The sequence below is a fragment of the Carassius carassius genome, chromosome 5, assembly GCF_963082965.1.
Source record: "Carassius carassius chromosome 5, fCarCar2.1, whole genome shotgun sequence".
In the NCBI taxonomy this organism is placed as follows: Eukaryota; Metazoa; Chordata; class Actinopteri; order Cypriniformes; family Cyprinidae; genus Carassius; species Carassius carassius.
Window position 1 is genome coordinate 29,476,361 of NC_081759.1, and position 27,024 is coordinate 29,503,384.

A 27,024-nucleotide genomic window follows, 5' to 3' on the forward strand; every position below is an offset into this window, starting at 1 on the left:
TTCTTTTTGAAAGATTATACAGATGTTAATCAATGCTAAATACATCTGTAGATGTTTCACTTTTTCTTTTGGGGTTTAACGTGACCTTCTAAAACAATCAATCAGTTAGGGAATCTCTGCTTAGAGAACAGCAGCTTAAGTCCTTTGGTATTTAGAAATCTTGTTTGATGAGGTCAATTATTATACCTTTCTCCTGGGGTGTATTCCAGAAGGTTGGTTTTGTTGGAAACTCAAGAGTTTGTTAACCCCAGAAAAGGGAAACTCTGTATTTTCGGTTTCAATAAAAGACAAAACTAAACCTCTTGGTGAGTAAAAATTCAGAAAAATAATCTTAATGAAAAAGTAAACAGGATTATTTTTCTCACCGGACCACTTTCATTTTCATCACGCAGACTCTGTCATGTCAAAAATGTCATGTCTTTTTATAAGGAATCCTGATGAGGAGGCTGCATTAGTTCGCGGGGACATTTACATCAGGAGAGGATTTAATTTAATTTGATTTGTTTATTTTGCCATATACACATGCATATTTATTTGAACGGTAGTCTACCATTTTTAAATGTCATTCACTTGATAACATCTGGTTGCGACCTCTATTAGAATTTCCTTTAGGATTTCCAGTGTGGTTGGATGCATTGATTACACACATATTCTCACCGTCACACCTTCTGAAAATGAAGCTGATTACCGTATGGAATGGAAGGATGCCAGATGAAAAGGTAGTGCAAGATAAATGCTTGGTATTGTGGCCCTCTCCTCTTCATCTGTCAGTGATGCTGGTGCAGGTTCTCCTCCCATTTTACAAGTCTCTGGCTTTTTGCTATTTGCTTCTGAAAAGAAATCAAATGTTTTTCATTAACCTATTTAAGAAATGTTGCATGTTGAATTAGATAACATTTATTTATGTGAAAAAGAATTAGACTATGTGGAAAAAGCTGCTGAAAATTTTTTTCTCACGGTGCATGCACTAAACTCAGAGACAACCTACTCAAAGTGGATTTAACAACTCTCTTCCGCTGTTCTAAAATGCCAATCTCAGGGTATAAGTCAACACAGAGTTCAAGTTTTAACTCAGAGTTTGTTGATCCTCCTTTCTGAAATACACCCTAGAAAGAAATTATATTTTATGGCAGCATCTAATTTTAAATTACGTCATTAATTCTTAGCCTTGAAGGTAGGATGAATTCTTAATGGATGCCTGTACTAGGACTAAGAGAAATGAGTCATATTGGGTAGAGGAGCATGACGTGTGTCCATGAGCAGAATGTGGTTGTTTGAAAATAATCTCATGCATGCAATCAAATTGCAAAAGAAACTGATGAAGAAGTATTTTCCAGGTTGAACTCAGCCTCATCCCAGAAATACGCTGAATTGAGCAATTTAAAAAAAGAAAGCAAGAAAGATACATTGATGACTTAATGAACCCAAAATGCATGTGTGCTATATTGTCCCAGCTCTGAGAAACAATTTTATTTAATTAGTGTTTAACGATAGGTAGGCCAATTAAAATGGATGTTGCATCCAATCAATCAGTTTAAATGTATCGGTACAACATAGCTTTACACAAGGACGGTATCCTCAAAGGGACATCTTTTCACTTTATTTATTTACCCTTGAATGGTTCATATTTTAGGAACATGATCATACTTTAAGGTCATAATATGAACATTTTAGACATAGATATGGGTACAAAGTTGTCTCTTTTAGGATACTGCCCCCATGACAAAACAGTTGCACTGGATAAAATGTATCTCCCTTAAGGTGATAAACTACAGAGCGTTAGCTTCTGGACTGCATGATGGTGTGATAGAGAGAGAGTGCGGCAAACACACCTTTCCATTTCAGAGTCACACATCAAGTTAGATTTATTTTTCTTGTCTCACAGATTTTCTTTAGTTATGGTGAAAAGTTGACAATGCAGATCATCTGTTCATGTGCAAGCGGATGTGTTTTAATTTGTGCCTGCCTGTGTTTGAGAGATTTCAAGAAGTAAACACCAGAGTGTGAAGGTTACGGTGCTGGAGAGGTGAGCTAATTGAGTAGTGCGGTGCAGACAGACTTAGCATATACATGACTGACTTACTACCTGATAATGATGGCAGAGCTGTGAGTATATTGGCAAGGTATTCAAGAGGATTATTCAAATGTTTACGTGTGAGTGAATGATGGAGAGAGACCCTTAGATTTGATGGGGATGTGTAGAGGTGTCTGTGCTACATGACAGCAGCTCCCCGGAGCTTTACATAGACCAACCACTGCTTTATATTCATCCTGCAGACAGAAAGAGAGAGAGTCCATTGACTAGAACATAGCGTAGATGAAAAGCAGAAGGAGGAATGTGGAACGGACAGTGACTAAAGTCAAAGAGTCAAAGAATGAAAGCAAACGAAATGCCACTGTTTTCTATGATGTCATCAAGACTATTTTCAGGGGGAGACAACATTGTCTTGTTTGTGTTGAGAAGGACCCTCTAAGACCCTATGGTATATCATACTCACTGTGGGCTAAAGGAATCTTACCCATAAATATTTGATCCCCGACTGTGTATTTTAACAGTGACCCAGCATCAGAAATGAGTTACAAAGAAGTAAATGAATAAATCAATGGCACACACTTAATTAAATAAATACTGCATAAATAATTATGAAGAAAGTGGCATAGATTAGTGGTTCTCAACTATGGGGATGTCAAAGGCTGAGAACCACTGCTTTAGAAGTTTTTCTTAGATTATAAGATATTATGTTCATAGCTTTATAATTATTTCATAATGAAGTGCTCATAAGTTCATTTAAACACAGTAATTAAAAAATGAATTGCCTGATGTACAATAATATAGACACGATCATGTTCTTCAGTCATGTATTGGCAGATACTATCCTCCAGATGTCTAACACAGTTATTCAGATGAAATATTATAGATAAACCTGAAACAATGGAAACTTCTCCTCAGTCCAAATGCAAAAAAAAAAAAAAAAAAACAGTCGAAGTACCCTGCAGAGCGGAGAGAGCTTTGAGAGCTTTTACTTTAAGAGCTTTATAGAAATACTTAATTTATTTTCCTCACATGATTCCAGTTCAATCACTTTTTTTTCTTCTCTCAATATACTGTAATCCTGGCTGGTAGACTTTTTGTTGTGTTACTTTAATAGAATCTTTTATTGGAAGTGGCAGATACAACTGGTTTGAAACCTGTTCATTGGTTGGGGTTGCATATCTCAGGTTTGAATGTAAAGATTTACATATTAAAAACTGATTATCAGGTAAGATTCCACACTTATTTAGAACCTTACATTTCCGAGGTGTTACATCACAGCTGCAGTGTCCTGTAATGTCATCGGTTTGAGACCTACAATGGTATTGCTGTCATGAGGCTGAGAGGTCACGCGAGTGGTGGCAGGGTTACCACTAACCAACTTAAGTCTTCCATCAGTCACGTGACCTACCTGCATCGTGAACTCTGACCTCCAGAAGTGCAACGAAGGGGACGACAACAACATTCGCACACATTTCAGTTGGGCATCAGTTCTAAGTAATACACTGTAACTACAAGATATGTTTGGCCAGGGATTTGATCTTTTATACGTGTTTATTTGCCATATGAAGATGTGTATGTACTTATTTATCTCTCATATACCACATCCACAAAAAAGACAGCCGGAAGCTGAGCACTGAACAAACAGCATGCAGAGAGATTTAGACAAGGAAAAGACCAAGGACAGGGACAGGGACTGATTCAATGTGATAAATGAATACATTTTGCTGGCTGATTGATTAAGTCAGGACTGTTTGAAATGTGTCTCTCGGTTGGATTTGATTAATTCTGGAAAACATATTCACAAAATTTTCATCGCAATTGTGTTTATTTATTTATTGACTTATTCTGTTGTTGTTGTTTTTCTGACAGTAATAAAAATGTACTTAATTTAAGTCAAAACCTAAATCCATGTCGAGCAGATGTTGGCATCACCTTGTTTCTGTTAATGGATGTGTTGTGGGAATGTAGATTCTTCAGGCTCTGATATGTGTCCATTGGGTCAGTTTCCATGTGGGAATCTGTCAGTGTGTTTGCCTCAACCACAGCACTGCAACGGGCAGCAGGACTGTCCCAATGGAGCAGACGAAGAGAACTGCGGTAAGACTGTGGGCAAGACATACGGACAATAGATTGTATATACAAATGTATGAACACTAATGCAAGTGTGCAGAAATTTCCACATTATATCATCATTAATAGACACAATCACACACATGCAGAGCTATGAGTGTAACGTAATATATATTTCATCATACAATTTAGGTAAAATAATCAGACTATTTTTTATTTGATGATCTCCTACAATATTGATATAAAAATAAAGAGTGTAAGAAAATATCTTCCATTCTTTGTAATTAAAAACATGAGGTGTGTTAAACATTACGTTACTTCAAGGTTTCCCAAACTGGGTTTTGTAAATCTTCTTGTAAAGGCTATCTGAGTTTAATGAAAAGCTAATAATTAAATAAATAAATCATAAAATGGGAAATTAAAATAAAATCATTTTAGAATAACATCAATCAAAATAAAACACTTAAAAATACAATTTCTAATTTGTTTACCTGCAAGCCATGTGACCATTAACCAAGAGATAACCATGAACATGCAAATGTGATACTTAATTATTAAAATATTTATTTATTGTGTGTGTGTGTGTGTGTGTGTGTGTGTGTGTTGCAGTGGATAACAGTGGTTGGCCCCATCTGTTTGATGCCTTCATGAAAACAAGGGTCCAGGAGTCGAAAGAGTGCAGTAAGTATTCTCATTTGTCCTTCCTCTTTTCCTCTTTATTTGTTTTATCTTTGCATGTATTTGTGAATTGTTTAAGGATAAACATGCAAAAAGACTACATACACAGTCATTAAAGGCTGATTATGTTGTGTTGAGTACTGCAGCACAATGTTTCTCAGCTATGCAAAAAATGACGCGTGAGCAAGGCTTTCTGTTCACAGTTTTCATTTGCTTTCTATATAATCTGTATAATAGTCAGTATATATATAATAGTATAATAGTAATAAAGGTGTGTAAACCCATGAATGTGAGATGGGTTTAACACTTACCAACTCTCGGTTAGATGGAATAGATCCTTTGAGTGCTATCACAGGGTATTACAGTATCTATAGGTGTTATAAACTGATGCTAACACTAGATGTTATTGTGTGGCTTTATCATTGGGTGTTATTTGGTATTAGAATTAGGTTTCTTTCTTTATATATTCTTTTTATTTTCTCATTTGCCTACTGAACAGGACAGTCAAAATTAGTTAACATAGTAAAAGCATAGTAAAAACATAATGTGCACTTTCACTGATTTTAAATCATATTTCATTGAACTGTTTAAAAGGAAAAGTTGTCTTTTTTATTCCCTTGAGAACTGCTGTGAAATTCTAGCAAACAGAAATAGCTTTTTTTTGGCTAATTTCTTAAATTTGTAGAAATGTATTTCTAAAATAACCCTATATGACACTTCTCAACTGATAGAACTGTATAAATATGGCTCTTACAGTGCAGCTTCAAGAACTCATTGAGTTGTTTGTCCTTCTTTCATATTTGAGTGCCAGAAAGAAGGACACAGACAGGCAATGTGTTTAGTTTGGTGAATTTATTGGACACGCTTCATTGTCTCAATTCTGAAGATCAATTTGTTTTTGAAAAAATGCAAACAACAAACTGTTTCAAACTCTGCAACAAACAAATCTGTCACGCTTCTGATTTGATTATAAAAACTTCTAAGCAAATTGGCCTAAATGAAAAACTCACCCAAAAGAGATCCATTTGCCTGGATGAAAGGGAAAGAAAAGAACGAGAAAGAAATTTAAACTTGACAACTTACACAATATTTTTTAATGAGGTTTGCTGCCTACAATAATCTGCAAAGAGAGTGCAAAAATGAAAATGTGTTAAACAGAACTGAAATTTAAACTCAGCATCAAGTTCAGCTAAATGTTTTATTGTCTCCCTAACTGTGCAATTAAAATGTAGTGATGCATCTGTAATGGCTTTTTTTATATACATATGTAAATATGTCAAATGTACACCAGAGCATGGCTGTTTGCCAGCTGTGTTAGTGTGAGCAGAGGGCAAAAGTGATGACCTGTATTCAGTAAAGACCTGCCGCAGTTCTCTGCAAAAAGAAAATGCTCATCTTGAGAATCCACTCTTAATGCAAGAGGTGTTACAACAGTGTAGCATATGGAAAAGGAAAGGGCCCGAGGGTAGAAGAGCCAGGTTCAGGTTGCGTTATTGTGGGAGCAATGCAGACGTTTTGCTTGGGGACCGTTATCTTGGAGTCTGATGATACGACACGCTCTCTCAACAGACTGCAAACAGATTGGGTTAAATGAAGTCACCAGGAAGGTCATAAATACTGATTTGCACTTTTGTGTTTACGCCAGCTCCATTATGTATGAGAATCAAACCATTCCTGCAAAAATTCCTTCCTTAGAAAACTCAATCTTTCTTTTTGTTGACCAAGTGAAGCCTTTTACTTAAAGGTTCTTGACCCACCTAAGCTGTATTAAGATAGCAAAGCCTTTGGTTTCCACCAATTACTTTCGGCTGGCAAGAGGGCTGGTGCAGTGTTAATAGACTGACCATAGTGGCATGAACTCAAATGCAGATCATTTGAACATTATTACCCAGCAGTACCAGGGCAGGAGTGAGAGAAAAACTAAAAGAAAGCTTTTAGAGATTGATAGGAGAAAAGAGTGATGGTGGTGATGTCTAATTCCAAGGTAAATATACTTCTTATTAGCTTGGTGACTGCCCTCTACTATCACATAAGACTGAAGACCCCAATTAAACAAACATGATCCAGCTAATCAAGTCTTTAGGAATGCCAGAAACTCCTAGGCAGTCGTGTTGGAGTTGGTTGGACATGTGTTTGACACTCCTAACTCTTAATATGACACTTCCCCTGCAAGGACCCCTTATGTAATAAAATTTAATTTCATTACATAAAAAAATTACATTTAAAATTTGCATTTTCATACCATTTTTCTTTGAACATTTCCACACATATCCGTTTGAAAATCTCTTGTTCATACAGTCATTCAGTAGCACAGCAAAACAGAGCTTTGAGTTTCATGGCAAGCAATAAACTGCTGCTGATTTCTGTAAGAAACTGTCCTATCTGGGCTGAGAGGGAAGTGATATTGCTCACAACACTATACTGTAAAACCTTATTGGAAAACAAGGCAGAGTTCTGCAGAGGTTTATTTTTTTTGTTGCATCCTTTTTGTAGAATGATTTGTATTTTTTGAGGTATACTGCAGCATAACTGCCTGGAAAAAAATAATAAAATAAAATCCTCTGTACTTTTACATTTCAACCACAGATGGCAATAAAGAGACCCAAGTTCTGTAGCGCAGCTTTCATTAAAAAAAACCTCTATATTTAAGCCCCTATCTGTGCTTGTCTCATGTTCTACATGCAGATTGATTTCCAATGGATAATGTTTCTTTAAAACCAAATACACAGTTTAAAATTATCAATGGCAAATACGGTCCTATTCAATATTATAACACTCCAGAGTTAAGGAGACTGTCTTCATTTACTTTCATGGCATTCCAAACCTGTATGACTTTGTTTCTTCTGCAGAACACAACAAAAGAATGTTTAAACCGTTTTTGTTCATACAATCAAAGTCAGAAGTTTTTGAGTACACATGTGATGACAGCTTTCAAGCTACATTCAAGCAATCACCCTTAATTCTTGCAATGAATTTGAACATGTCTGAACTTACAATACAGATGTGGGTGATAATAGAGAATAGTGAAAATGTTTAACCAATAGCCAAAATATTATTTTCCAGTGCATAAAAGAAAAGGGTTATTTATAGTAGCACAATGTTGCAGACAATAAATACACACGGGACAATAAATATAGGTTGTACATTGAACATTAGACAGAGCGGCTAATGTAACCTGTAATGAGATCTTTGTGGTAATGTAGATTATTCATTATTAAATGGTTTCAGGTATGACGCAATGTATGTGTAATATATGGACTCTGTGCAGGCATGTGTTGATAAATTCTGACTGCCTGTGGAAAGAAAATGCTCACATAGATGTTCCTTTGCCTCGGGTCTGATAGATAAATGGGGTCCTTCCGTAGGGTGGAAACAGGGTCACAGTGATGTACTGGACAGTATTTACTATCCATTACAAGGCATTTCTGTCAGCACCAACACAACTACTATAGGCCAGAGAGTGAGTCTGTCAAGAAAACTCTTTCCCCCGTGTCGCACCAGCGGGAAAAGGTTCTGCTTGTTGATTAGGGTGTGAGGTAAGATTCTGTTGAAAGCTGATTTGAAATCAGTGCATCCTGAAGTGGGGTCTTTACTTTCCAGGTGACCCGAGTGTGAGATGAATAGCGGTTGTTATGGCATTCTCGTTTGAGTGGTTATAGGCATTCTAGTGCGGGTTCAGAAGAGCTGGGATGGAGGCTTTGATGTATGCCTTGACCTGCCACTCTAAGCAGTTCATAGCAACGGAAGTGAGCGCCACGGGGGGATATTCATTCAGGAACCTTTCACTGGAATAATGATGGTAGATTTGAAGCAATGGAGAATGAAGTACATCCTGTATACACCAGTTGAAATGTCTGCTTACAATAAGTACATTCAAAAGTTTATTCAAGACTTTGTATATTTTACAAGTACTTGTTTATAAGGACTACTGTTTAGTTAGTCGATAAAGGTGAATGTCGGTGATGCAGCTCAGTTCAACATTATTATGAATTATTATGAATCAGAACCACTGACCTTAATTAAATCAGTGGTCAGCAGCACACTTTAAAAAACGTTTGACTTCTGTTTCTTTGTTCATTTTGAAATGGGCAAGTCGCAACAGCTATTTGTTCAATTGAGAGTTGCTCCAACAAGATCCCTGAATCAGTGAGTTGTTAACTGCTGCATTCATATCAATTAAATTCACTGGTGAATCATTAAATATGATTTGTGAATCCATCCAATTGGTTCTTTAAAATAGAATGCTTAATTCGTGAATTGGACATTCCTTTCGCATCTTGGATCAGGTTCTGATTTCTTCAGTTCTGAGTAGCAGTGGATGGTATGTTTTATTCCAATGTTATCCAAGATATTAGTTTATCCTTTGGAATGTAGTAACTTTTTTTGCAGTATTATGCTTTTTTCAATCCCAAACAAACAATTACCTGTACTAAATTTAAAAAACCCCACAGGAAATAATGCTTTTCCTGACTGTCGAGGTTAGGTGAGACAGACACAGCTGTAACAAGAGCCTGAATGTGTTGAAAAATGATTATTTCAGTCTCACCTGGGGATTAAGATGTGGATGTCTCAAATCTATCAAATCTGTCAGAAACTCTAAAAATCTGTCAAACCATAATGGACAAACAATATATGGGTTGACCAACTATAACAGTGTTTTTATAATGAATGCTTTAGTTGATTTTTCAGTTTCTTTTCTTTGACACATTGAAAATATATGCATATTTTAGTGTTTTTGTTTTTACAGAATAAACAAAATTGGACAGTTTATCAAGAATAAAAAGTTAACATGAGTGTGATGCACTTTTTATTTTATGATAGAACTGGAGCAGTTTAATGTATTAATGAGGAACGTGAAAGAACTTAAGTGTATTTTATTTTCAATCTCTCTGATTTCAGCTTAACATCAGTACACATTATTTATTTTAACTGGTGCAAGCACGAAACATGGCAGTTTATTTAGCTGGGAAACAAAAGCTTATGATCATGGTTGTGATGCCCTACTGTTTTTAAATGGATTCAGCGAGGCATAAAAAGAACTGAGGCATAGATTTTATACTCTAATGGATAACACAAAAGGGGTTTGAGAGAGTCTGAGACAAAAGCGAGTTTTGTCAAGTTAATGGCAGGAGTTTATCTTTTCGGGAAGACATAAGATAATCTGTCTCTGTCTATTTCATGCATTCTGTCTTTATCAAATATTTCTGAAGTATAATGTAAATATTTATTAGCTCAGAGCCTGTAGATGAAACATTACAGCGGGTCTCATAAAAGCAGATAAATACACACACATACAGATACACACGCTGTCAATGAATTCTAATTATACACTTTACAAGTGCACATTACCCTTCTCATCTGAAATGAAATGAAATTGCCTTGCCAACCATAATCATTATTTAAATGGAAATTCTTGCTTGGCAAATAGTACCATTCAGCATTTATTTTCAATGAGCAACACTCCAATGACCTGTTTCTGTCTATTTGTTTTCAGTGTTAGATGTCTATCCAGAAGTGTGTCATTGTGAGGGTCGGAAGGTGAACTGTAATGGCAAAAACCTCCTCCATGTACCTGTTGTGTCCTCTAATGTAACTGCACTGTAAGTATAACAGAGTATAACTCTTCCATTATATATAAAAGCTAGACTCTGAAATGTCAGGGTTACTGGTTTCAGAGGGCGATTAGGTACTAACTGGCTCAAGTGGAGCCCACTAGCACCAGCAACTTTTTTAATCAACAGGGAACAAGACACAAATCATTATATTTGTTTTTCAAATGTAATAGCTGCTATTTTCCTCCCATGCTGCCTTCAGAGAACTGAACAGTAACAGGATCGAGTCTCTCTCTCGTGATCTGTTCATCCGCTACAAACACCTGGAGAGACTGTGAGTGACATATCTCATCTTCTCCTTCCCTAATCCTTCTTTCTTTTATCTCTTATCATTTCTCCTTGCCTTGAGCTCAAGTCATGATTTATATATAATGATTAGCCACAGCTTTGCAATGATTAGTTTTTCATCTTCTATAAAACACCAAACAGAGAGGTTTCAGAATATGTATGTATGTGTTTACTTAAGGGTTCAAAACAACACCTATGAAACTATGAAATTGGCCAGTTGGATAATAACTTTAAAAAGAACTGCAAATTGTAGTGGAAACTGTAAGAATAATAGTCTCTCCCGGCTGTAAGCAAAACAAGCAATTCAAATTGAAGAGTTTACATGGCCAACAATACACTTGCCATTGTCAGATGTGAAAATAAAATCATTTGAGACGTGCATGATTATGTTTGTGTGTGTCAGAGCTCCATGCATCGACATAATAGCACCTGATTTTATTCAGACTTCTCATTACCTTACATTTTTTCTTTCTGCTTACAAAAAAAAAAAAATCTTCTTAATTTGTCACTAAGTGGAGTGGAGGTTTTAAAGCTCAAGTTCCTTTGTAGATTTCAGACAGGATGACATTTTTATTGCCCATCAAAGTTCAGCTGTGAAGCTTGTAGTATCAGTATAGCCAGACAACATTTACTCTTAGACAGATGAAGAAAGACAGAGAGAACCGCTCCCAAGACGTCTCATTAATTAATGATAATAAATGACAGACACTGCTTTGAATAGAATAGCTAACCAGCATGGTCATAGTTTGGTCTAAACAAACAAACAAACAAAAATGATCTTTAAAAGGTTCAGATATTTACAGATTAATTACAGATAGTATGTCTTTTGATCTGCATGCCAGCTCTATAGTTCATTAATTGTGTAGACATAGTTGTATTTGATATCTAATATGCTATGTTACGGGAATTATTTGTTTCCAATGAAAGGGTTTATAAGTGTGCTACCATGCAAACGTTTGAGGGTTTTGATGTTTTTGAAAGAAGTCTCTATCCTCATTAAGGCATCATTCATTTGATCAAAAAGCACAATAAAAATATTATTACAATTTGAAATAGCTGTTTTCTATATGAATGCATTTTTAATATGTTATGGATTCCTATGATGGCAAAGCTGAATTTTCAGCAGTGGACTGTTTTTTCAAATCGTTCTAATATGCTGATTTAGTGCTCAAGAAACATTTCTTTTTAAAGTGGTTGCATTTACTTTAAACAAAAACTTTTGTAACATTATAAATATCTTTACTGTAAATTTGCAAGAAATTACTGGCTGACTAAACATAGACCAATTATTACACAGTTACTTAATAATAAATGCAATATTGATTTAATTTATATAATCTGAGAAGAACCATGAAATGCAATGAAAACCATGAAACCTACACACTGTTGAATTGGCTTCCAGGCACCTGGCAACAAATTATACATTATTCAAAACTTTCATACACCAATATTTGACTGCAGGATGCTGCAACTGACTATTCATTTCTTTAGGGGTAAAACTTTTTTAATGAGAAAAAAAAATAAAAAATACAGAGCGCCCCTAGAGCGCCACCTCAAACTGCAATGAATATTTTCTCTCTCTCCACAGACATTTGGAAACTAACAGTATAGAAATGATCTCCAAGAGGGCATTTTCAGGTCTAATCTCTTTGCGTAAACTGTGAGTAATGTGTAACTGAATGGAACGACTGTGTGTGTGAGATTGTGCACAATTATATCAGTGACACATCGTGTATAATATGACATTCATCCTTCCCTGAGCTCCTGTTTAAATCATTGTGTAACTGTACATCGCTGACAATCTGTCTACGTAATTATGAGTGTCCCATCTGTTTCTTCCTATCAGCCAGCTTGAGGCTTTCATCATCCACCCATTCATGTAAAAGAAAAAGAATGGAAAGGAGGATGTAACAATGAGGATGGTGGATTAGGCTTGATTCAGGCAGAACAGATCCATGATCTAAGAATGAATTTTAATGTATCCTCCTAATGCTAATGCTTCAATGTGTTCATGGGCTCTTACATTCAGAGTTGTGCTTCAGTACATACATAATCAACATTAAACTAATACTAATCAGACAGCTAGTATAAAGAAGTAGAAGTAGAAGACAGAAATGAAGGAATGAGACAGTAGAGGAAGGAGGAACAGCAGTGATGGTCACAGTAGATGGTCTTTGTAATAATGACACATTTCACCCATTTAAACATCAGATCTCCATTAATGTGGCCTTCTCTTTCTCTTTGTCTCATTCTGTCTCTCTCTTGTTTTTTTTTTTTTTTTATGCAGTTTCTTGAGTCAGAACAGAATTGCATCTCTGAAAGCGGGAATCTTTAGTGACCTCAGAAGTCTGGAGTGGCTGTAAGTAGAAAAACCACTTACTGTACACACTCACATTATTGATAAAATAGGATGCTAGGTGTGATTCGCCTGGGAATTGCAATTTCTCTTTCTTTCTTTGTCTCATTCAAATTTTTGGTATTCTGTAATATTCATTATTTGATGTTATTTTGTCTGTGTGTAGGATTCTGGATGAAAACAGACTATCATCCATGCGTCAGAAGTCTTTTGAAGGCCTGAAATCATTATTTTTCCTGTAAGGATGACTTGCTAATTTACCTTGGCAGACATATCAAAAAGATGAATTTTGATATACAGTATGCAAAGCTATTGTGCATTGGCCTATGAAAGTGTATGCCTGTTTTTCATTCATTGTAAAGTAATTTCTTTGTTGATTGTTTGTATTGCTCAACAGTGAGTATGCATATCTATGTATTTTGCAGGTCTTTATTAAATAACTCTGTCGAACAATTTCCTAAAACTTCGATTTGCCTTGAGATGCCCCATCTCAACTGGCTGTGAGTTACAAACATAATACTTAACTGTCTTGATATCCTATGTGAAGTAGATAGATATAAAATATTTATATTTCATAAAGAATAATGTATTTACATCACTGAAGTTGTTTCTTTCTGCAGGGAAATGGAGGGGAATAGAATTTCATCTCTCTGGGCGTCTAGTTTTAAGAACTGCTCCTCTCTTACTGTCTTGTGAGTATCCACAAACCATACATGCACATTAACATACAAAGTAAACTGCAGTGAGTGTTATGGGATCCGGATCATTTACAGTATAGACTGTTTATTTGTCACAGCTGAGAGTGGGAGAAGGGGACAGAAGTGGGACTCATCTACAGCTTCTTTTGTGTCTCTCACCCCGGATGGAAATACTTACAAATAAGTACAGATTTAGGTTAAACTGAATAATTCAAGACCTGAGTAGATTAAAGACATCGGAAGTGAATAAATGACAATATTTACTAATGTTTTAGATGTACATGTTGACATTTGAAGGGCAGTCTATCCTGAGGAACCGAGCCTGCAGCATCATCTTCAACTACAGGCACTTTTATGTCCCAGAAGTTGTTTTAAATGAAAACTAACCAATTTTAGTATTTCATTATTTATTTTTACTTAGATGCATGTTGAACTTTTATTAGTTTGCAAATAAATGAATGTGAGTGTATGCCACAAGCTCAAAAGTGCTTAGACAATAGTTAAAGAAACACTCAGGATGAAAATATACATTTCACTGAAGTGTAAATTAATATTCCAGCATCTGACAGGCTGAATTCTCTCTTCTACTCGTACGGTATGTTACTGAATCTTACATCGACTGAAGTGACGGTGTGTTTGTTGTGATATCTGATCCAGTTCAGTCACTCTGAATCTCTATTCAAAGCTGTTTATCAACACAGGCCAGATTTCTTCAAATATGTAAATATTTCATGTCTTTTGATACGCCCAGTGCTTTTCAGACCTAATCTGGGACTGTCAGTGTGTCCTTGTGTACGCAAGCAATATGGAAAATGTTCCTGGAAGCATGAACCAGATGGATAGTTCTTAGGTGTGATCTTAAGACCCAGCAAATAGGAAGAGCTGATTTACATATAGATTTACAGTATTTGACTTCATTCTGTGGCACTGAAGGCCTTGGTGAATTGGGGTATATTTTGAGGCAGTGCTACAATACACGTCTTTTTCCGGTTTAGAGCATTGAGGAGAAATCGCATCGGCACAATAGAGGAGGGAACATTCACAGACATGCAAAGATTGATAGACCTGTGAGTATACACACAAACACATGCACACACAAGTAAATGGAGGCATTCATTTTTAGGAGTCCCTAGATTACATTTTTTGTCACCATTTTTTCAGTTCATTGCTTATATAAAATGTGTGCACTGGAGAGAAGGAAAGAGATTGTATTTATGAGCCTTTTAAGGGTTAGTTCACCTTCAAATGAAAATCTGACTCTTGTTCTCATTTACTCACCCTCATGTTGTTCCAAACCCGTATTTCTTTTTTCTTCTCCGGAACAGAATAAAGGATGAAAAATGTTTACATGGCTTTCTCCCATATGCAAAAGCATATCGAAATGAAAAGCAGAAAAGGGCAGAAGTTTGTATATATTCACGGCTAAGGTCGAGGCCAAGAGTCAGAGTAAATAAGTTAAGTTTGGCTCATTCTGACAAAGCAGTCATATGGCTTTAGAAGACAATGAATATAGTGCACATATTTCGTCTATGAAGCACTTTTTCCCCTTCATTTTTCCTGTTAATGTGTTTTTGTTAAATAGAAAATAAAACTACATTATTCAGCACATCTTATACTGTCTTCTACAAAAGAAAGAAAGAAAGTCATACAGGTTTAAAACAATGTGTGTGAGAATAAATATATGGTGGCCCAGTAGTGCACAACAGAACTAAATATCCATGACAAAACAAACACAATGAGATTAGCAAAAAATAATGGAAACAAGATGCAACACAATTAAATTAGCACAACACAAGAAAAACAAGCCGCAACATATTGAAAACAAGCCACAATACAACAGAATTAGCACAACACACAGGAAACAAACGGCAACACAACGGAAACAAGACGCAACACAGCGAATTTAGCACAAAAAGATGGAAACAAGCCTCAACATAGAAAAATGAGCACAACACAACAAAATTAGTCCTATGTGTTGTGTTGTGTTGTGTTGTGCTCTACTGGGCCACTATAGATCTATCTCTTTTAACCAATCTCTGCTGAGATTTGTTGGACAAGAAGAGAGACACCTGCTGAAATAATTTCAGCCTGATAAGCACAAACCTTGGAACAGAGCTTCTATTTGAAGCTATTCTTTTTAGTTTAATTTATTTCATGAACGATTAAGTTGAAAAATGAGCTGCTGAACTTGCTTTGACTTGATTTACAGAGACGTGTCTATGAACAAGATCAAAGACCTACCTCCATCTCTGTTCCAGAACCTCCAGAACCTGAAACAGCTGTAAGAGCCACATTCTGTACTTTTTTATTTCTGTTGCAAAGGGTGTTGTTTATCAGTTCTTGTTCCAAGTTTATATTTTTATAGAGATTTCTCAGTGGCACAATACTTCAGTGTTCATTTTGTATTTGTGCTGAACTGCCCAGTGATTCACTGACTGGTTGAAAACCTCTTCAGACAAAGTGACAGGCCTTATGAATCACAGAAGCAAAGTGTGGACTTCATCGATAACTATTTTACTATTTGTGTGTCTCTGTGTTTGTTTCAGAAATATTTCCAACAATCCCTTGTCACACATATATGACAATCAGTTTGACAGTCTGGTGAATCTGCAGTCACTGTGAGTAAAAACAACATCATTTAAGTTATTATACTGATGCTGTGTATAGGGATCTTGTATTTATTCATGTGTGTTCACAATGTACGTAGAAATCGATATCATATTTATAGGTGCTTCTCAATAAATTTGAATGTTGTGGAAAAGTTTATTTATTTCAGTAATTCAACTCAAATTGTGAAACTTGTGTATTAAATAAATTCAATGTCTTTTGTTCTTTTCATTGTGATGATTTTGGCTCACATTTAACAAAAACCCTCCAAATTCTCAACAAATTAGAATATGGTGACATGCTAATCAGCTAATCAACTCAAAACACATGGAAAGGTTTCCTGAGTCTTCAAAATTGTCTCTCAGTTTGGTTCACTAGGCTACACAATTATGGGGAAGACTGATGATCTGACAGTTGTCCAGAAGACAATCACTGACACCCTTCACGAGGAGGGTAAGCCACAAACCAATCATTGCCAAAGAAGCTGGCTGTCCACAGAGTGCTGTATCCAAGCATGTTAACAGAAAGTAGAGTGGAAGGATTTTCAGGAAAAATCGATTCAAGAATTTCACAAGGAATGGACTGAGGCTGGGGTCAAGGCATCAAGAGCCACGACACACTGATGTGTCAAGGAATTTGGCTACAGCTGTCATATACCTCTTGTTAAGCCACTCTAAGCCAGGCTAAGGAGAAGAAGAACTGGACTGTTGTCCAGTGGTCCAAAGTTCTCTTTTCAGATGAGAGCAAGTTTTGTATTTCATTTGGAAACCAAGGTCCTAGAGTCTGGAGGAAGGGTGGAGAAGCTCATTGCCTGAAGTCCAGTGTTAAGTTTACACAGTCTGTGATGATTTGGGGTGCAGTGTCATCTGCTGGTGTTGGTCCATTGTGAAAACCAAAGTCACTGCACCAATTTACCAAGAAATTTTGGTACACTTCATGCTTCATTCTGCTGACCATCTTTTTGAAGATGCTGATTTCATTTTCCAGCAGGATTTGGCACCTGCCCACACTGCCAAAAGCACCAAAAGTTGGTTAAATGACCATGGTGTTGGTGTGCTTGTATGGCCAGCAAACTCACCAGATCTGGTCTATTGTCAAGAGGAAAATGAGAAACAAGAGACCAAACAATGCAGATGAGCTGAAGGCCACTGTCAAAGAAACCTTCCATACCACCTCAGCAGTGCCACAAACTGATCACCTCCATACCACACTGAATTGAGGAAGTAATTAAAGCAAAATGATCCCCTATACGTATTGAGTACATGTACAGTAAAAGAACATACTTTCCAGAAGGCCAACAGTTCACTAAAAATGTTTTTTTTCTTATTATTATTATTGGTCTTATGAAGTATTCTAATTTGTTGAGATAGTGAATTGGTGGGTTTTTGTTAAATGTGAGCCAAACTCATCACAATTAAAAGAACCAAAGACTTAAACTACTTCTGTCTGTGTGCATTCAATTTATTTAATACACAAGTTTCAAAATTTATGTTGAATTATAGAAATAAATGAACTTTTCCATGACATTCCAATTTATTGAGAAGCACCTGTACATGCCCTTCACGTTCGATACATGACTACTGGTCTCAGCATGTGATCAAGCACAGACTGTTAATCAGAGAAAAATTAAATATCTAAAGTCACATTGAATGAGCTCTTTACACATGCTCTGATTAGGCAGTCAGTTACGGTTACAAACACATATTATATTAATCTTAAATGATAGGTTTTATTTTAAGGGTAGGGATTGGAATAAAGAACTTGCAGGTTTAACAAGCATTCAGGTGCGGTCAATGATCTTTGCATTTTCCACAGTCTCTTGGAGTGAAGTAGAGTAGCTCACTTCTGCTCTGTAGATTCCTGGATCGACATCAAATGTTGTTTCTGGAAATTATTTTCTTTCAGCCAATTATAGCCCCAGGCATGTTTAGTGGTTAGAGGACCAGGAGACACATAAAATCCTTAGGTTAAATAAAAATAGAACCAAATTAAACAATTGTTGACATAAAATAAAATTAAAAAGCAAAAGTTGTCATTTTATGTATTCTCATTACTTTATATGCACAACAACCAAGAGTGAGTTCAGCCAACCCTAGTGAGTTCTGTTGACCACGGTCAGAAATTAGCAAGGCTTTATCAAAAAAAGCAAGAGAAAAAAAATAGTTTTAGTCTTTCATGTTGTATTCTATACTGATATTACACTATATTTTATTATATTGTAGTTTAGGACTGTTAGGAAGTTTAGTATGTGTTTTAAGTATTTGATGTAAGTAAATGGCATGCTCTGTGTTTTAATATGGTTTTGATTATGGTTATAATTATAGAGGTAAAACTGCACCTGAAAATCAGTTTAGGGTAAATTTTGCCCCTGGTCAAAAAAAAAAAAAAAGGACCATTAATTTTGGTTGATTGTGTGTTATTAACAACCGGAGAGAGAATTAGGCAGAGGTAAAATAAACAAACAAAAAAAACCTTATAAAAGCTAATTATCTTGACTTTAAGCATACCATATAATCACAGTGAATGTTGTTTTGCAGTCCACAGATGTAGATGATCTGTTTAGTAACGTCCAGGACTGCAGTATTCACTAGACTTATTGTTTCTTCCTGTATCTGTAAAATATTCATTGACACTTTTCTGGGAATTATGCCAGTCATTATTCAGCTGGCTTTACTGGCCTACCATTCTTTGTTTATTTGGCTTTGAAAATGTACTTTTATTCTGGATAAAAATAAAAAATAATAATAAAACAACATCTGATGAAGGTAAAATGTGCATCTGCTTATTCTGTGTGCAGGAGTATGGAAGAGGTAGATATTCCCAACATCAACATCAGGATGTTCCGACCCCTAACTAACCTCACTCACATGTAAGCGTAATCTTGTAATGTAAATTTACAATTACATATGTATTTTTAAATATGTAATATGTGACCCTGGACCACAAAATGTCTCAGGTTACACATGTAAACATGGTTTCTCTTCAGGAACTCAAGCTGCGTCAGAGAACGCTTTGGGAATACCTCCAGCGTGACCGACTCTGAATCATGTGTGTAATCAGACCAATGGATGGGCGAGACATCATCGGCAGGTGACGTCAGAGACCAGGAAGCTTAAAGCATGTGCGGCAAAGTGGGCATTTAGCCTCAGGAATGAAGCAAGCGCCGGCAGAGATGCCGGAAGTGTAGCACTGTGACTCAGCGTCTTGTTACCTCTAGGAACCATGGTTACATGCGTAACCTTAGACGTTCCTCTTCAGGAACTCGAGCTGCGTCGGAGAATGATTTGGGAATGAGAATGCCCACGCCACCAGACTTACAAATCTCTGTCTAGTGTGGGAAAATGCACAGCTAATTCGAGTGCTCACACTGGACACATACAATTAAGCTTCTTCTGGTCTGGCTCCCTAAAGGGAGAAGGACTGAAGGCCTGGAGTACAACAGGCCGTGGTGTAGAAGAGGGGACCTTATGGACATACCCCACTCGAGGGTAGAGAAAAGCTTTGGCCAGACTGGGTGCAAAATCTATATAGGCCGGGGCCACGGAGAGGGCCTGTAGGTCCCCATTTCTCTTAAGAGAAGATATCACTTACAGGAAAACAGTTTTTGTAGTGAGAAGGCAATCAGAGATCTACTCGATAGGCTCGAATGGAGGCCTACAGAGAGCCACAGCCAGGTCCCATGTGGGGACACGAGAATGTACCGGAAGCTTCAGCCTCAGCACACTGCAGAGGAAACGTGTAACTAGGGGGTGTCTACCCACTGACTGGCTACCCGAGAGGGGCGTGGTAGGCTGCAATGGCCGCCATGTAGACCTTCAGGGTGGAGTGGGTCAACCCTGCTGAGAAGCGGGCCTGCAGGAACTCCAGCACTGTACCAATCGGGCAGTTAACTGGGTCGAGCTGGCAGTCTCCGCACCAAGAAGTGAAAAGCTTCCACTTCAAGGCGTACAGTTTCCTCGTTGAGGGAGCTCTGGATTGGAAGATGGTCTCAACAACATCAGTTGAGAGACCAAAAGCTATGAGTTGTGCCCCCTCAGAGACCACACCTATAGCTTACAGAGCCCTGGGCGGGGGTGGACTATAGTGCCCTCAGCCTGCGAGAGGAGATCCCTCCAGACGGGAATTTCCCAGGGACAGCCGTCGAGGAGGGAAATCAGGTCTGAGAATCATACTCGGCCCAGCCAGAATGGGGCTACTAGTACCAGACGGACCCTATCCCAGCGCACTCCCTCCAGAACATGCAGAGCATGGAGGCTCCGGCATGGAAGTGCCGGCTAATTTCGCAGAAAGCGCTCATCCAACTTGCTTTTCTGTGGTTCAGCCTTTTTCTCGAGAACCGACTCTGCATGCTCCACTCCAAGGTAGACAATGCACAAACTGTGTGTATCCCCACCTGTAATGTAACACAGGCAGGGAGGAACAGACAGCTTAAAACGCTGCCTATGGGTACTTTTGACATGTTGGGAGTGACAAACAACAGTAAATAAGACACACAAATGAATTGGTACAGACACACACAGAGCGCTTGCTGAAAGACAGAAGGCTAAATGCCAGCTTTGCCGCACGTGCTTTTAAGCTTCCTGGTCTCTGACGTCACCCGCTTATGACGTCTTGCCCATCCATTGGTCTGATTACACACATGATTCAGAGCCAGTCACGCTGGAGGTGTTCCCAAAACGTTCTCCTTTTAATTACTCCGAAGTGGAACCAGTCTTAAGTCACTGGGGTATATTTTTAGCAATAGCCAAAAAAAAAATTGTATAGGTTAAAATTATCGATTTTGCTTTTATACCAAAAATCATTAGGATGTTGAGTAAAGATTATGTTCCATGAAGATATTTTGTCAATTTCCTACCGTAAATATATCACAACTTAATTTTTTATTAGCAATATGTATTGCTAAGAACTTAATTTGGACAGCTTTAAAGGCGATTTTCTCAATATTTAGATTCGTTTTTGCACCCAAATAGTTGTATCTCAGCCAAATATTGTCCTATCCTAACAAACCACACATCAATGGAAAACGTATTTCTTCAGCTTTCAGATTATGTATAAATCTTAATTTTTTCGAAAAATGTACACTTTGACAAAAGGTTTTGTGGTCCATGGTCACATATATACATTTATAATTTTATCTTTTGTACTTTCTTTGTCTACCTTTGTCTGTTCCATATTTTAATTTTTATATTTGTTGATACGCTTGTGTGCCCTCTATGGAGAGTTATCAGTATGTTCCAGACTTCCACATTTGTGCTCAAATTCCTCGTACTTCATAGTCTCTCATGAGTCAAGACAAACACAACAAAACCCTCCATTAAGCCAATAAGTCACACAGCACACCCTCTAAGTGAGATACAGAGAGAGGTCATTACTGTTGAATGTGCGCTGGATGGTAGCTGACCGTCGCAGGGTGAATGATAACTGCATTTGAAAAGTCAAACCTGCTGGTAAATACAGCTCATCTTGATTTTTTCACAGGTGACAAGATTGCTATGCTTCCCTCAGCTTAAGAATTATCTTGAACTTTTCTTCAATCAAATGTAATATCTCCAGAACAGATCTGAACTGAAAATTAAATAAAAAAGTAGTAGAGTGAAGGCCCTCAGAGAGGTTTTTAAATGGAATGTCATTATTTCTTTATGAGGAATCAGTCCACTCCACACCAAGCACTGAACAAAAGTGCCGCCGAATGCCAAGGAGAGTTGCTGCATCGAAGTCTTTACAGCTCTGAACCTCACGCTGAACCTGTCTGCACTTTGATGTGGAGATGAGGTTTTCGGGATTGTTATTTTGCAGATATAAGCTGCACTTGAAATTCACTTTTGATCTGAGACAGGCCCACTCTAGCAGACTGTGACAGAAGGTTAGCTCTGCATTTTACAAACCTGTTGATGAGATTGATGAGGGGTACATGTAAACAGAACTGTTTGGATGTGCTGTTGTGGCACACGTGTTTTAAGAACAAACTGAGGAACAGATACTCTGCTTGTGCTGAAGTGTTTGACTGTGCAGCAGCGTAAAGTGTTCATTCAGGTATAAGGATTAGGTAAAGGTTTTTATTTAAACGTGCTCAAATATGTTATTTTATGTTATATACCATTTTACATTTTAAATATGTTTTTTTAGGGATTCTGTCAGAATTGACTCATGGCCATTCTAAATTATTTTATTACAAAATTTAAAAAAAATTACATTTTAAATTAAAAAATTAAACACAAAATTAAATTTCTGGTGTATGATGATTAAGAATAATAATAAAAGTGGTTCATATGACTTGTGTGATATATTCCAAGTTCTCTGAATCCAAATGAAAGCTTTCTGTAGCACTGTAATCTCAGCTATAAGAGTCAAACAAAAGATCAGTGTTCACTTTTTAACAAAAAAGTGAACACTTTTTTTTATTGGGTATTCCCAAAGAAATATTTGTTCAGTTGTTTATGAATCAGACTTAACTGTGTTTTGAATATTGTCTCAGTGTTCATTGGTTGACCGCTCAATGAGTGATTTTCAAATTAGTCCTAATTAAAATTTCCATTATGCAAAACTATAGAAGCTGCATTGACTATTTTTTATCATACTTTTATGACACATTTGTCATGACACAACCCCGGTCCTTAGTCAACATATTATACTGAAAAATAAAAGAATAGTCAGGATACCTTTCTGGTTCCACAGAAGTCATACAAGTTTGGAGTAAATTATGAGAATTTCAATTTTTTTAGTGAAAAAATTTTTTTTTAACCACAAAAATGCAATTATGTGTAAAATAACTTAGCTTTTTCTCTTTTTATGTCATTTATGTTTTGGACCATTTCAGTTATTTTAAGCGTTTTGAATTCTGTGGATATTCTCCCAATGTGCGGAGCTGCAAACCAAACACAGACGGAATCTCATCCTTCGAGAATCTGCTGGCAAACATCATTCTGCGCGTGTTTGTCTGGGTCGTCGCCTTCATCATTTGCTTTGGAAACATCTTCGTCATCTGTCTACGTTCCTGTTTTGCCTCAGAGAATCAACATCACACAATGGCCATCAAATCCCTTTGCTGTGAGTCCATTATGCATCAAACATGAGCGTGACACAACAAGAATGCAGCTCATACTCAACCCAAGTGAAGCTCAGATGATCAATCAGTTCAAATTCATTTCATGCATTAAAAAGTGAGACAAAATCTTGTGAACTCAAAGTAATTGTCTGACTACCAGATAAGAGTGACATTTCTACATCTCCACAAATAACTTAAACACCTAAAGTCAACATAAAATAGCATTCACATGGCATTTTAATTCTGTAATACTTTAAAATTCAAACAAAGTGTTCAACTAGAAAGTAGATCTCGAACATATTTTATCCATTAGGAACTGATTGGATTATGAAAGTGGGGAAATGTTATTTTCATTGGCTAACAATGATGAATAATCAGGTCAGGTGTGTGTATTACTATCGTAAATATGGGCGTGTTTGATTTTGTGTTCACATATGTAATAGTCTACAGTACTTATGTAAAAAGTGAATCAAAGTTTGTAATGAAAAAGGTGTTTATTTGTTTTTTGAAATGGAAGCCTGTAAATGCAGGGTCTAATTTTGGAAGTTCACAGGCGTCAGACAAACAGGCTTAAAGGGTCGTCGTTCCCTCTAATTGGAGCAATTACACACACACGTGCCATTATACACACTCAGCTAATCATACACATCAACACATTACTCTGAAACTCACTAAATTATACATCTATGCAGTATCACAAGCTTTTAATAAACATCAAAACACACACACTCTTTCCCGCCCGCTAGGCAGATAAATTATTACAACAGTTGGCATCTTTAGACACACACACACACACACAGAGAGAGAGAGAAAAAGAGAGAGAGAGAGAGAGAGAGAGAGAGCTTGCTGACTTATGCACGACCTCGGTGACACGTGACGCACACTGCAACAACACGACTCGTACCTGGGCATACACACACTTTCATTCAACTACAGAAATGAAAAGCGTTATTAGAAAAGGTTGGATCAGCTTACGATATCTAGAGCTGTTCAGCTGAGGATCAAAGTCTGAGGACTAATCTGTGTCTCAATGATGGAGAGAGATACTGTAGCAGACAGAGGGCTGAAAAGAGATGGATAGATGAACAGATGGCTGGAGAGGTGCAGTTTTTATCCCACATAGATTTGAAAGGACATGTCTCTCTCTCTTAAATTATCAAAACCTGCCGCCCCCTCAGATGAAAGACATGCAGAGAGAGGTTAGAGCTCCAACTCTGGAGTTTCCCACTAGCGGACACTGGCTAGAATATGTTTAGTAGTGGTGGTGGAAGTCTCTGTAGGCCTACTACTCATTCAGCTAGGACTACAATAACACAGTATCATCGCTTACTTGCAAAAACCCATTCACAGTGTGTGAAACATCTCACCTTGGCAGCCTCTGATTTTGATGAATGAAAACCGAAGTGGGGAGAGACATCTGTGAGGGAAAGAAAATTATTTGGAGGCAGTGCAGTGAATGAAAGTGTGGCTGAATAGGTGCTTGTTAATTATCAGCTGAATCAACTGCTCAGCAGGTTTCTAGGACACACAAATAGAGAACTGCTAAAAATTAGAAAAAACTCTTATAACAGGAGACACAAACTGGCCTGACATGCACACACACCACAGAACTAAATATAGCACAAAGAGCTAGAACATGACTGACTGATGGAATATGAATAAACAGATGGATGGACATTACTATTCCATTTTGTTTTTTTGTTTACATGTTTTGGACTCTGTTTTAATGGTAATCAAAATCATGTCTAATTAATTAAAATCATGAAGCTTACACAATTTAAAAGCAATTTATTGAAAGTAAAAAAAAAAAAAAAAAAAAAAAAGCCCTACAAAATGTTCAAAAATTTAATTTTATGAAGTTCATTCCATAAAAAAATAATTTTATTTTTAGTAGTATCATAACATTAAGTAATGTAGGCTATTTTTGTCACAGTTTCTTCAAGTTAAACCACACTTCCTTTTTTTGTTTTTTTTTGATGGATTGCCATGAGAAACTTTAAGTTTCTGTTAGTATATGATATGATGATAGTTGTTCTCAGAAGAAACTTTAAAATTCTCATGAAGTGACTCGAGATTTTGAGGCTTAATATTCACATAAACTTGTGTACTGACTTTTGATTTATTTTATTTATCAATATTTGGAAAATTATGCCTTATACAGTTAATTCAAATGTTATGCCTGGATTCCGTGATTCAGTGCGTGTTTTCCTAGTTTTCATTGGGACTTACAAATGGATATATAGACAGGTTAATAGATAGGTGTTTAGACAAGACTGTATGTAATGCAGATGATCTAATAGATGAGAACTGATATATAGATTGACGAACAGGTGTTAAATCATATATTATGTATTTGTTTACCTCTAATAGGTGCAGACTGTCTCATGGGTGTGTATCTGCTTTTCATTGGTGCCTTTGACATCAAGTATTGTGGCGAGTACAACCGTCATGCTCAGATATGGATGGAGAGTCTGTCCTGCCAGTTGATTGGCTCTCTGGCCATGTTGTCCACAGAGGTATCCGTCATGATGTTGACCTACATGACACTAGAGAAGTACCTGTGCATCGTCTTCCCATTCCAGCATTACCGTGCCGGACGAAAACAGACCCTGTGCTCACTGACCTTCATCTGGTTGCTAGGATTTATCATTGCCGTTATTCCCTTCTGGGATAAACAGACATTTGGGAATTTTTATGGGCGGAACGGAGTATGCTTCCCTCTTCACTCAGACCAGACGGAGAAACCTGGAGCCAGATGCTATTCTACAGCTATTTTTCTCGGTGAGGGCAGAGGGCATCGAAGTGTGTAAATTTTGTACTGTGTTTGTGTGAGACCTGGATAAGCCAGTGTGTGTGTCTGTATCATTCTCTGGAGGTGACTCAGCTTTAAATTGGGCTTTTCCAGAGTTATCTAATAATTTTACTGCATTTCCCCGGATTCAACAGCTCTTTTCTTTTTTAATAAAGTAAACTCAGAAAAAGATCCTCCCTGGTAGCAACAAAAAAAGGTCTATAATCACTATTTTTCTAGTTTTCCAACAAAAGTAGCTAAACATCCTTAAGGCATGGTAAATCTCTTTGGAAAGACTGTATAAAATATTAGGATTTGTCTTCAGAGAATACACAATAAATTAAGTTGAATTAGCCTAAGAATTTTTAATTTCCCCATCGTCAGTCATTTATTTTTAAATGGAGTAAGAAAACAATAAAAAATTTGTCTAAAAACCTAATAAAACACAAGTCTATTCTCCTTAATAATATATATATATATATATATATATATATATATATATATATATATATATATATATTAAATAAATAATAAGAAAATCCTTCCCAAGCAGATGTCTTGTTTTAATTATGTCTACAGGATTTTTTTAAAAAACTGGAAATCAAGACAAAAATAATATCATTAGCACTAGCCCAAAGACAAAAAAATAAAAATAAAAATAAATTGGTGAAATGAGTCAAATTTACATTTGTTGAAAAGGTTATTTAGCTCAACACAATGAACTTGATGTTGCTAAAGATTTGTGTGTGTGTTTCTTTGTCAGGTCTGAATCTGTTGGCCTTCGTGGTGATTGTATTCTCTTACTCCAGTATGTTTTACTCCGTTCAGAAGACAGCGAAGACAG

General features: G+C 36.7%; 1 protein-coding gene across 1 annotated transcript; it reads left to right on the forward strand.

Moving 5' to 3' along the window:
* Positions 1 to 4,007: 4,007 nt before the first annotated feature.
* On the forward strand, positions 4,008 to 26,199 carry LOC132140507 (relaxin receptor 2-like). Its single transcript, XM_059549279.1, has 15 exons — positions 4,008 to 4,132; positions 4,715 to 4,786; positions 10,278 to 10,383; positions 10,598 to 10,669; positions 12,272 to 12,343; positions 12,971 to 13,042; positions 13,206 to 13,277; positions 13,465 to 13,539; positions 13,660 to 13,731; positions 14,733 to 14,804; positions 15,947 to 16,018; positions 16,284 to 16,355; positions 19,142 to 19,213; positions 23,162 to 23,391; positions 25,760 to 26,199. Exons 1-15 carry the CDS (start codon positions 4,021 to 4,023, stop codon positions 26,197 to 26,199), a joined length of 1,683 nt encoding a protein of 560 aa, XP_059405262.1. The 5' UTR covers positions 4,008 to 4,020.
* Positions 26,200 to 27,024: the final 825 nt, after the last annotated feature.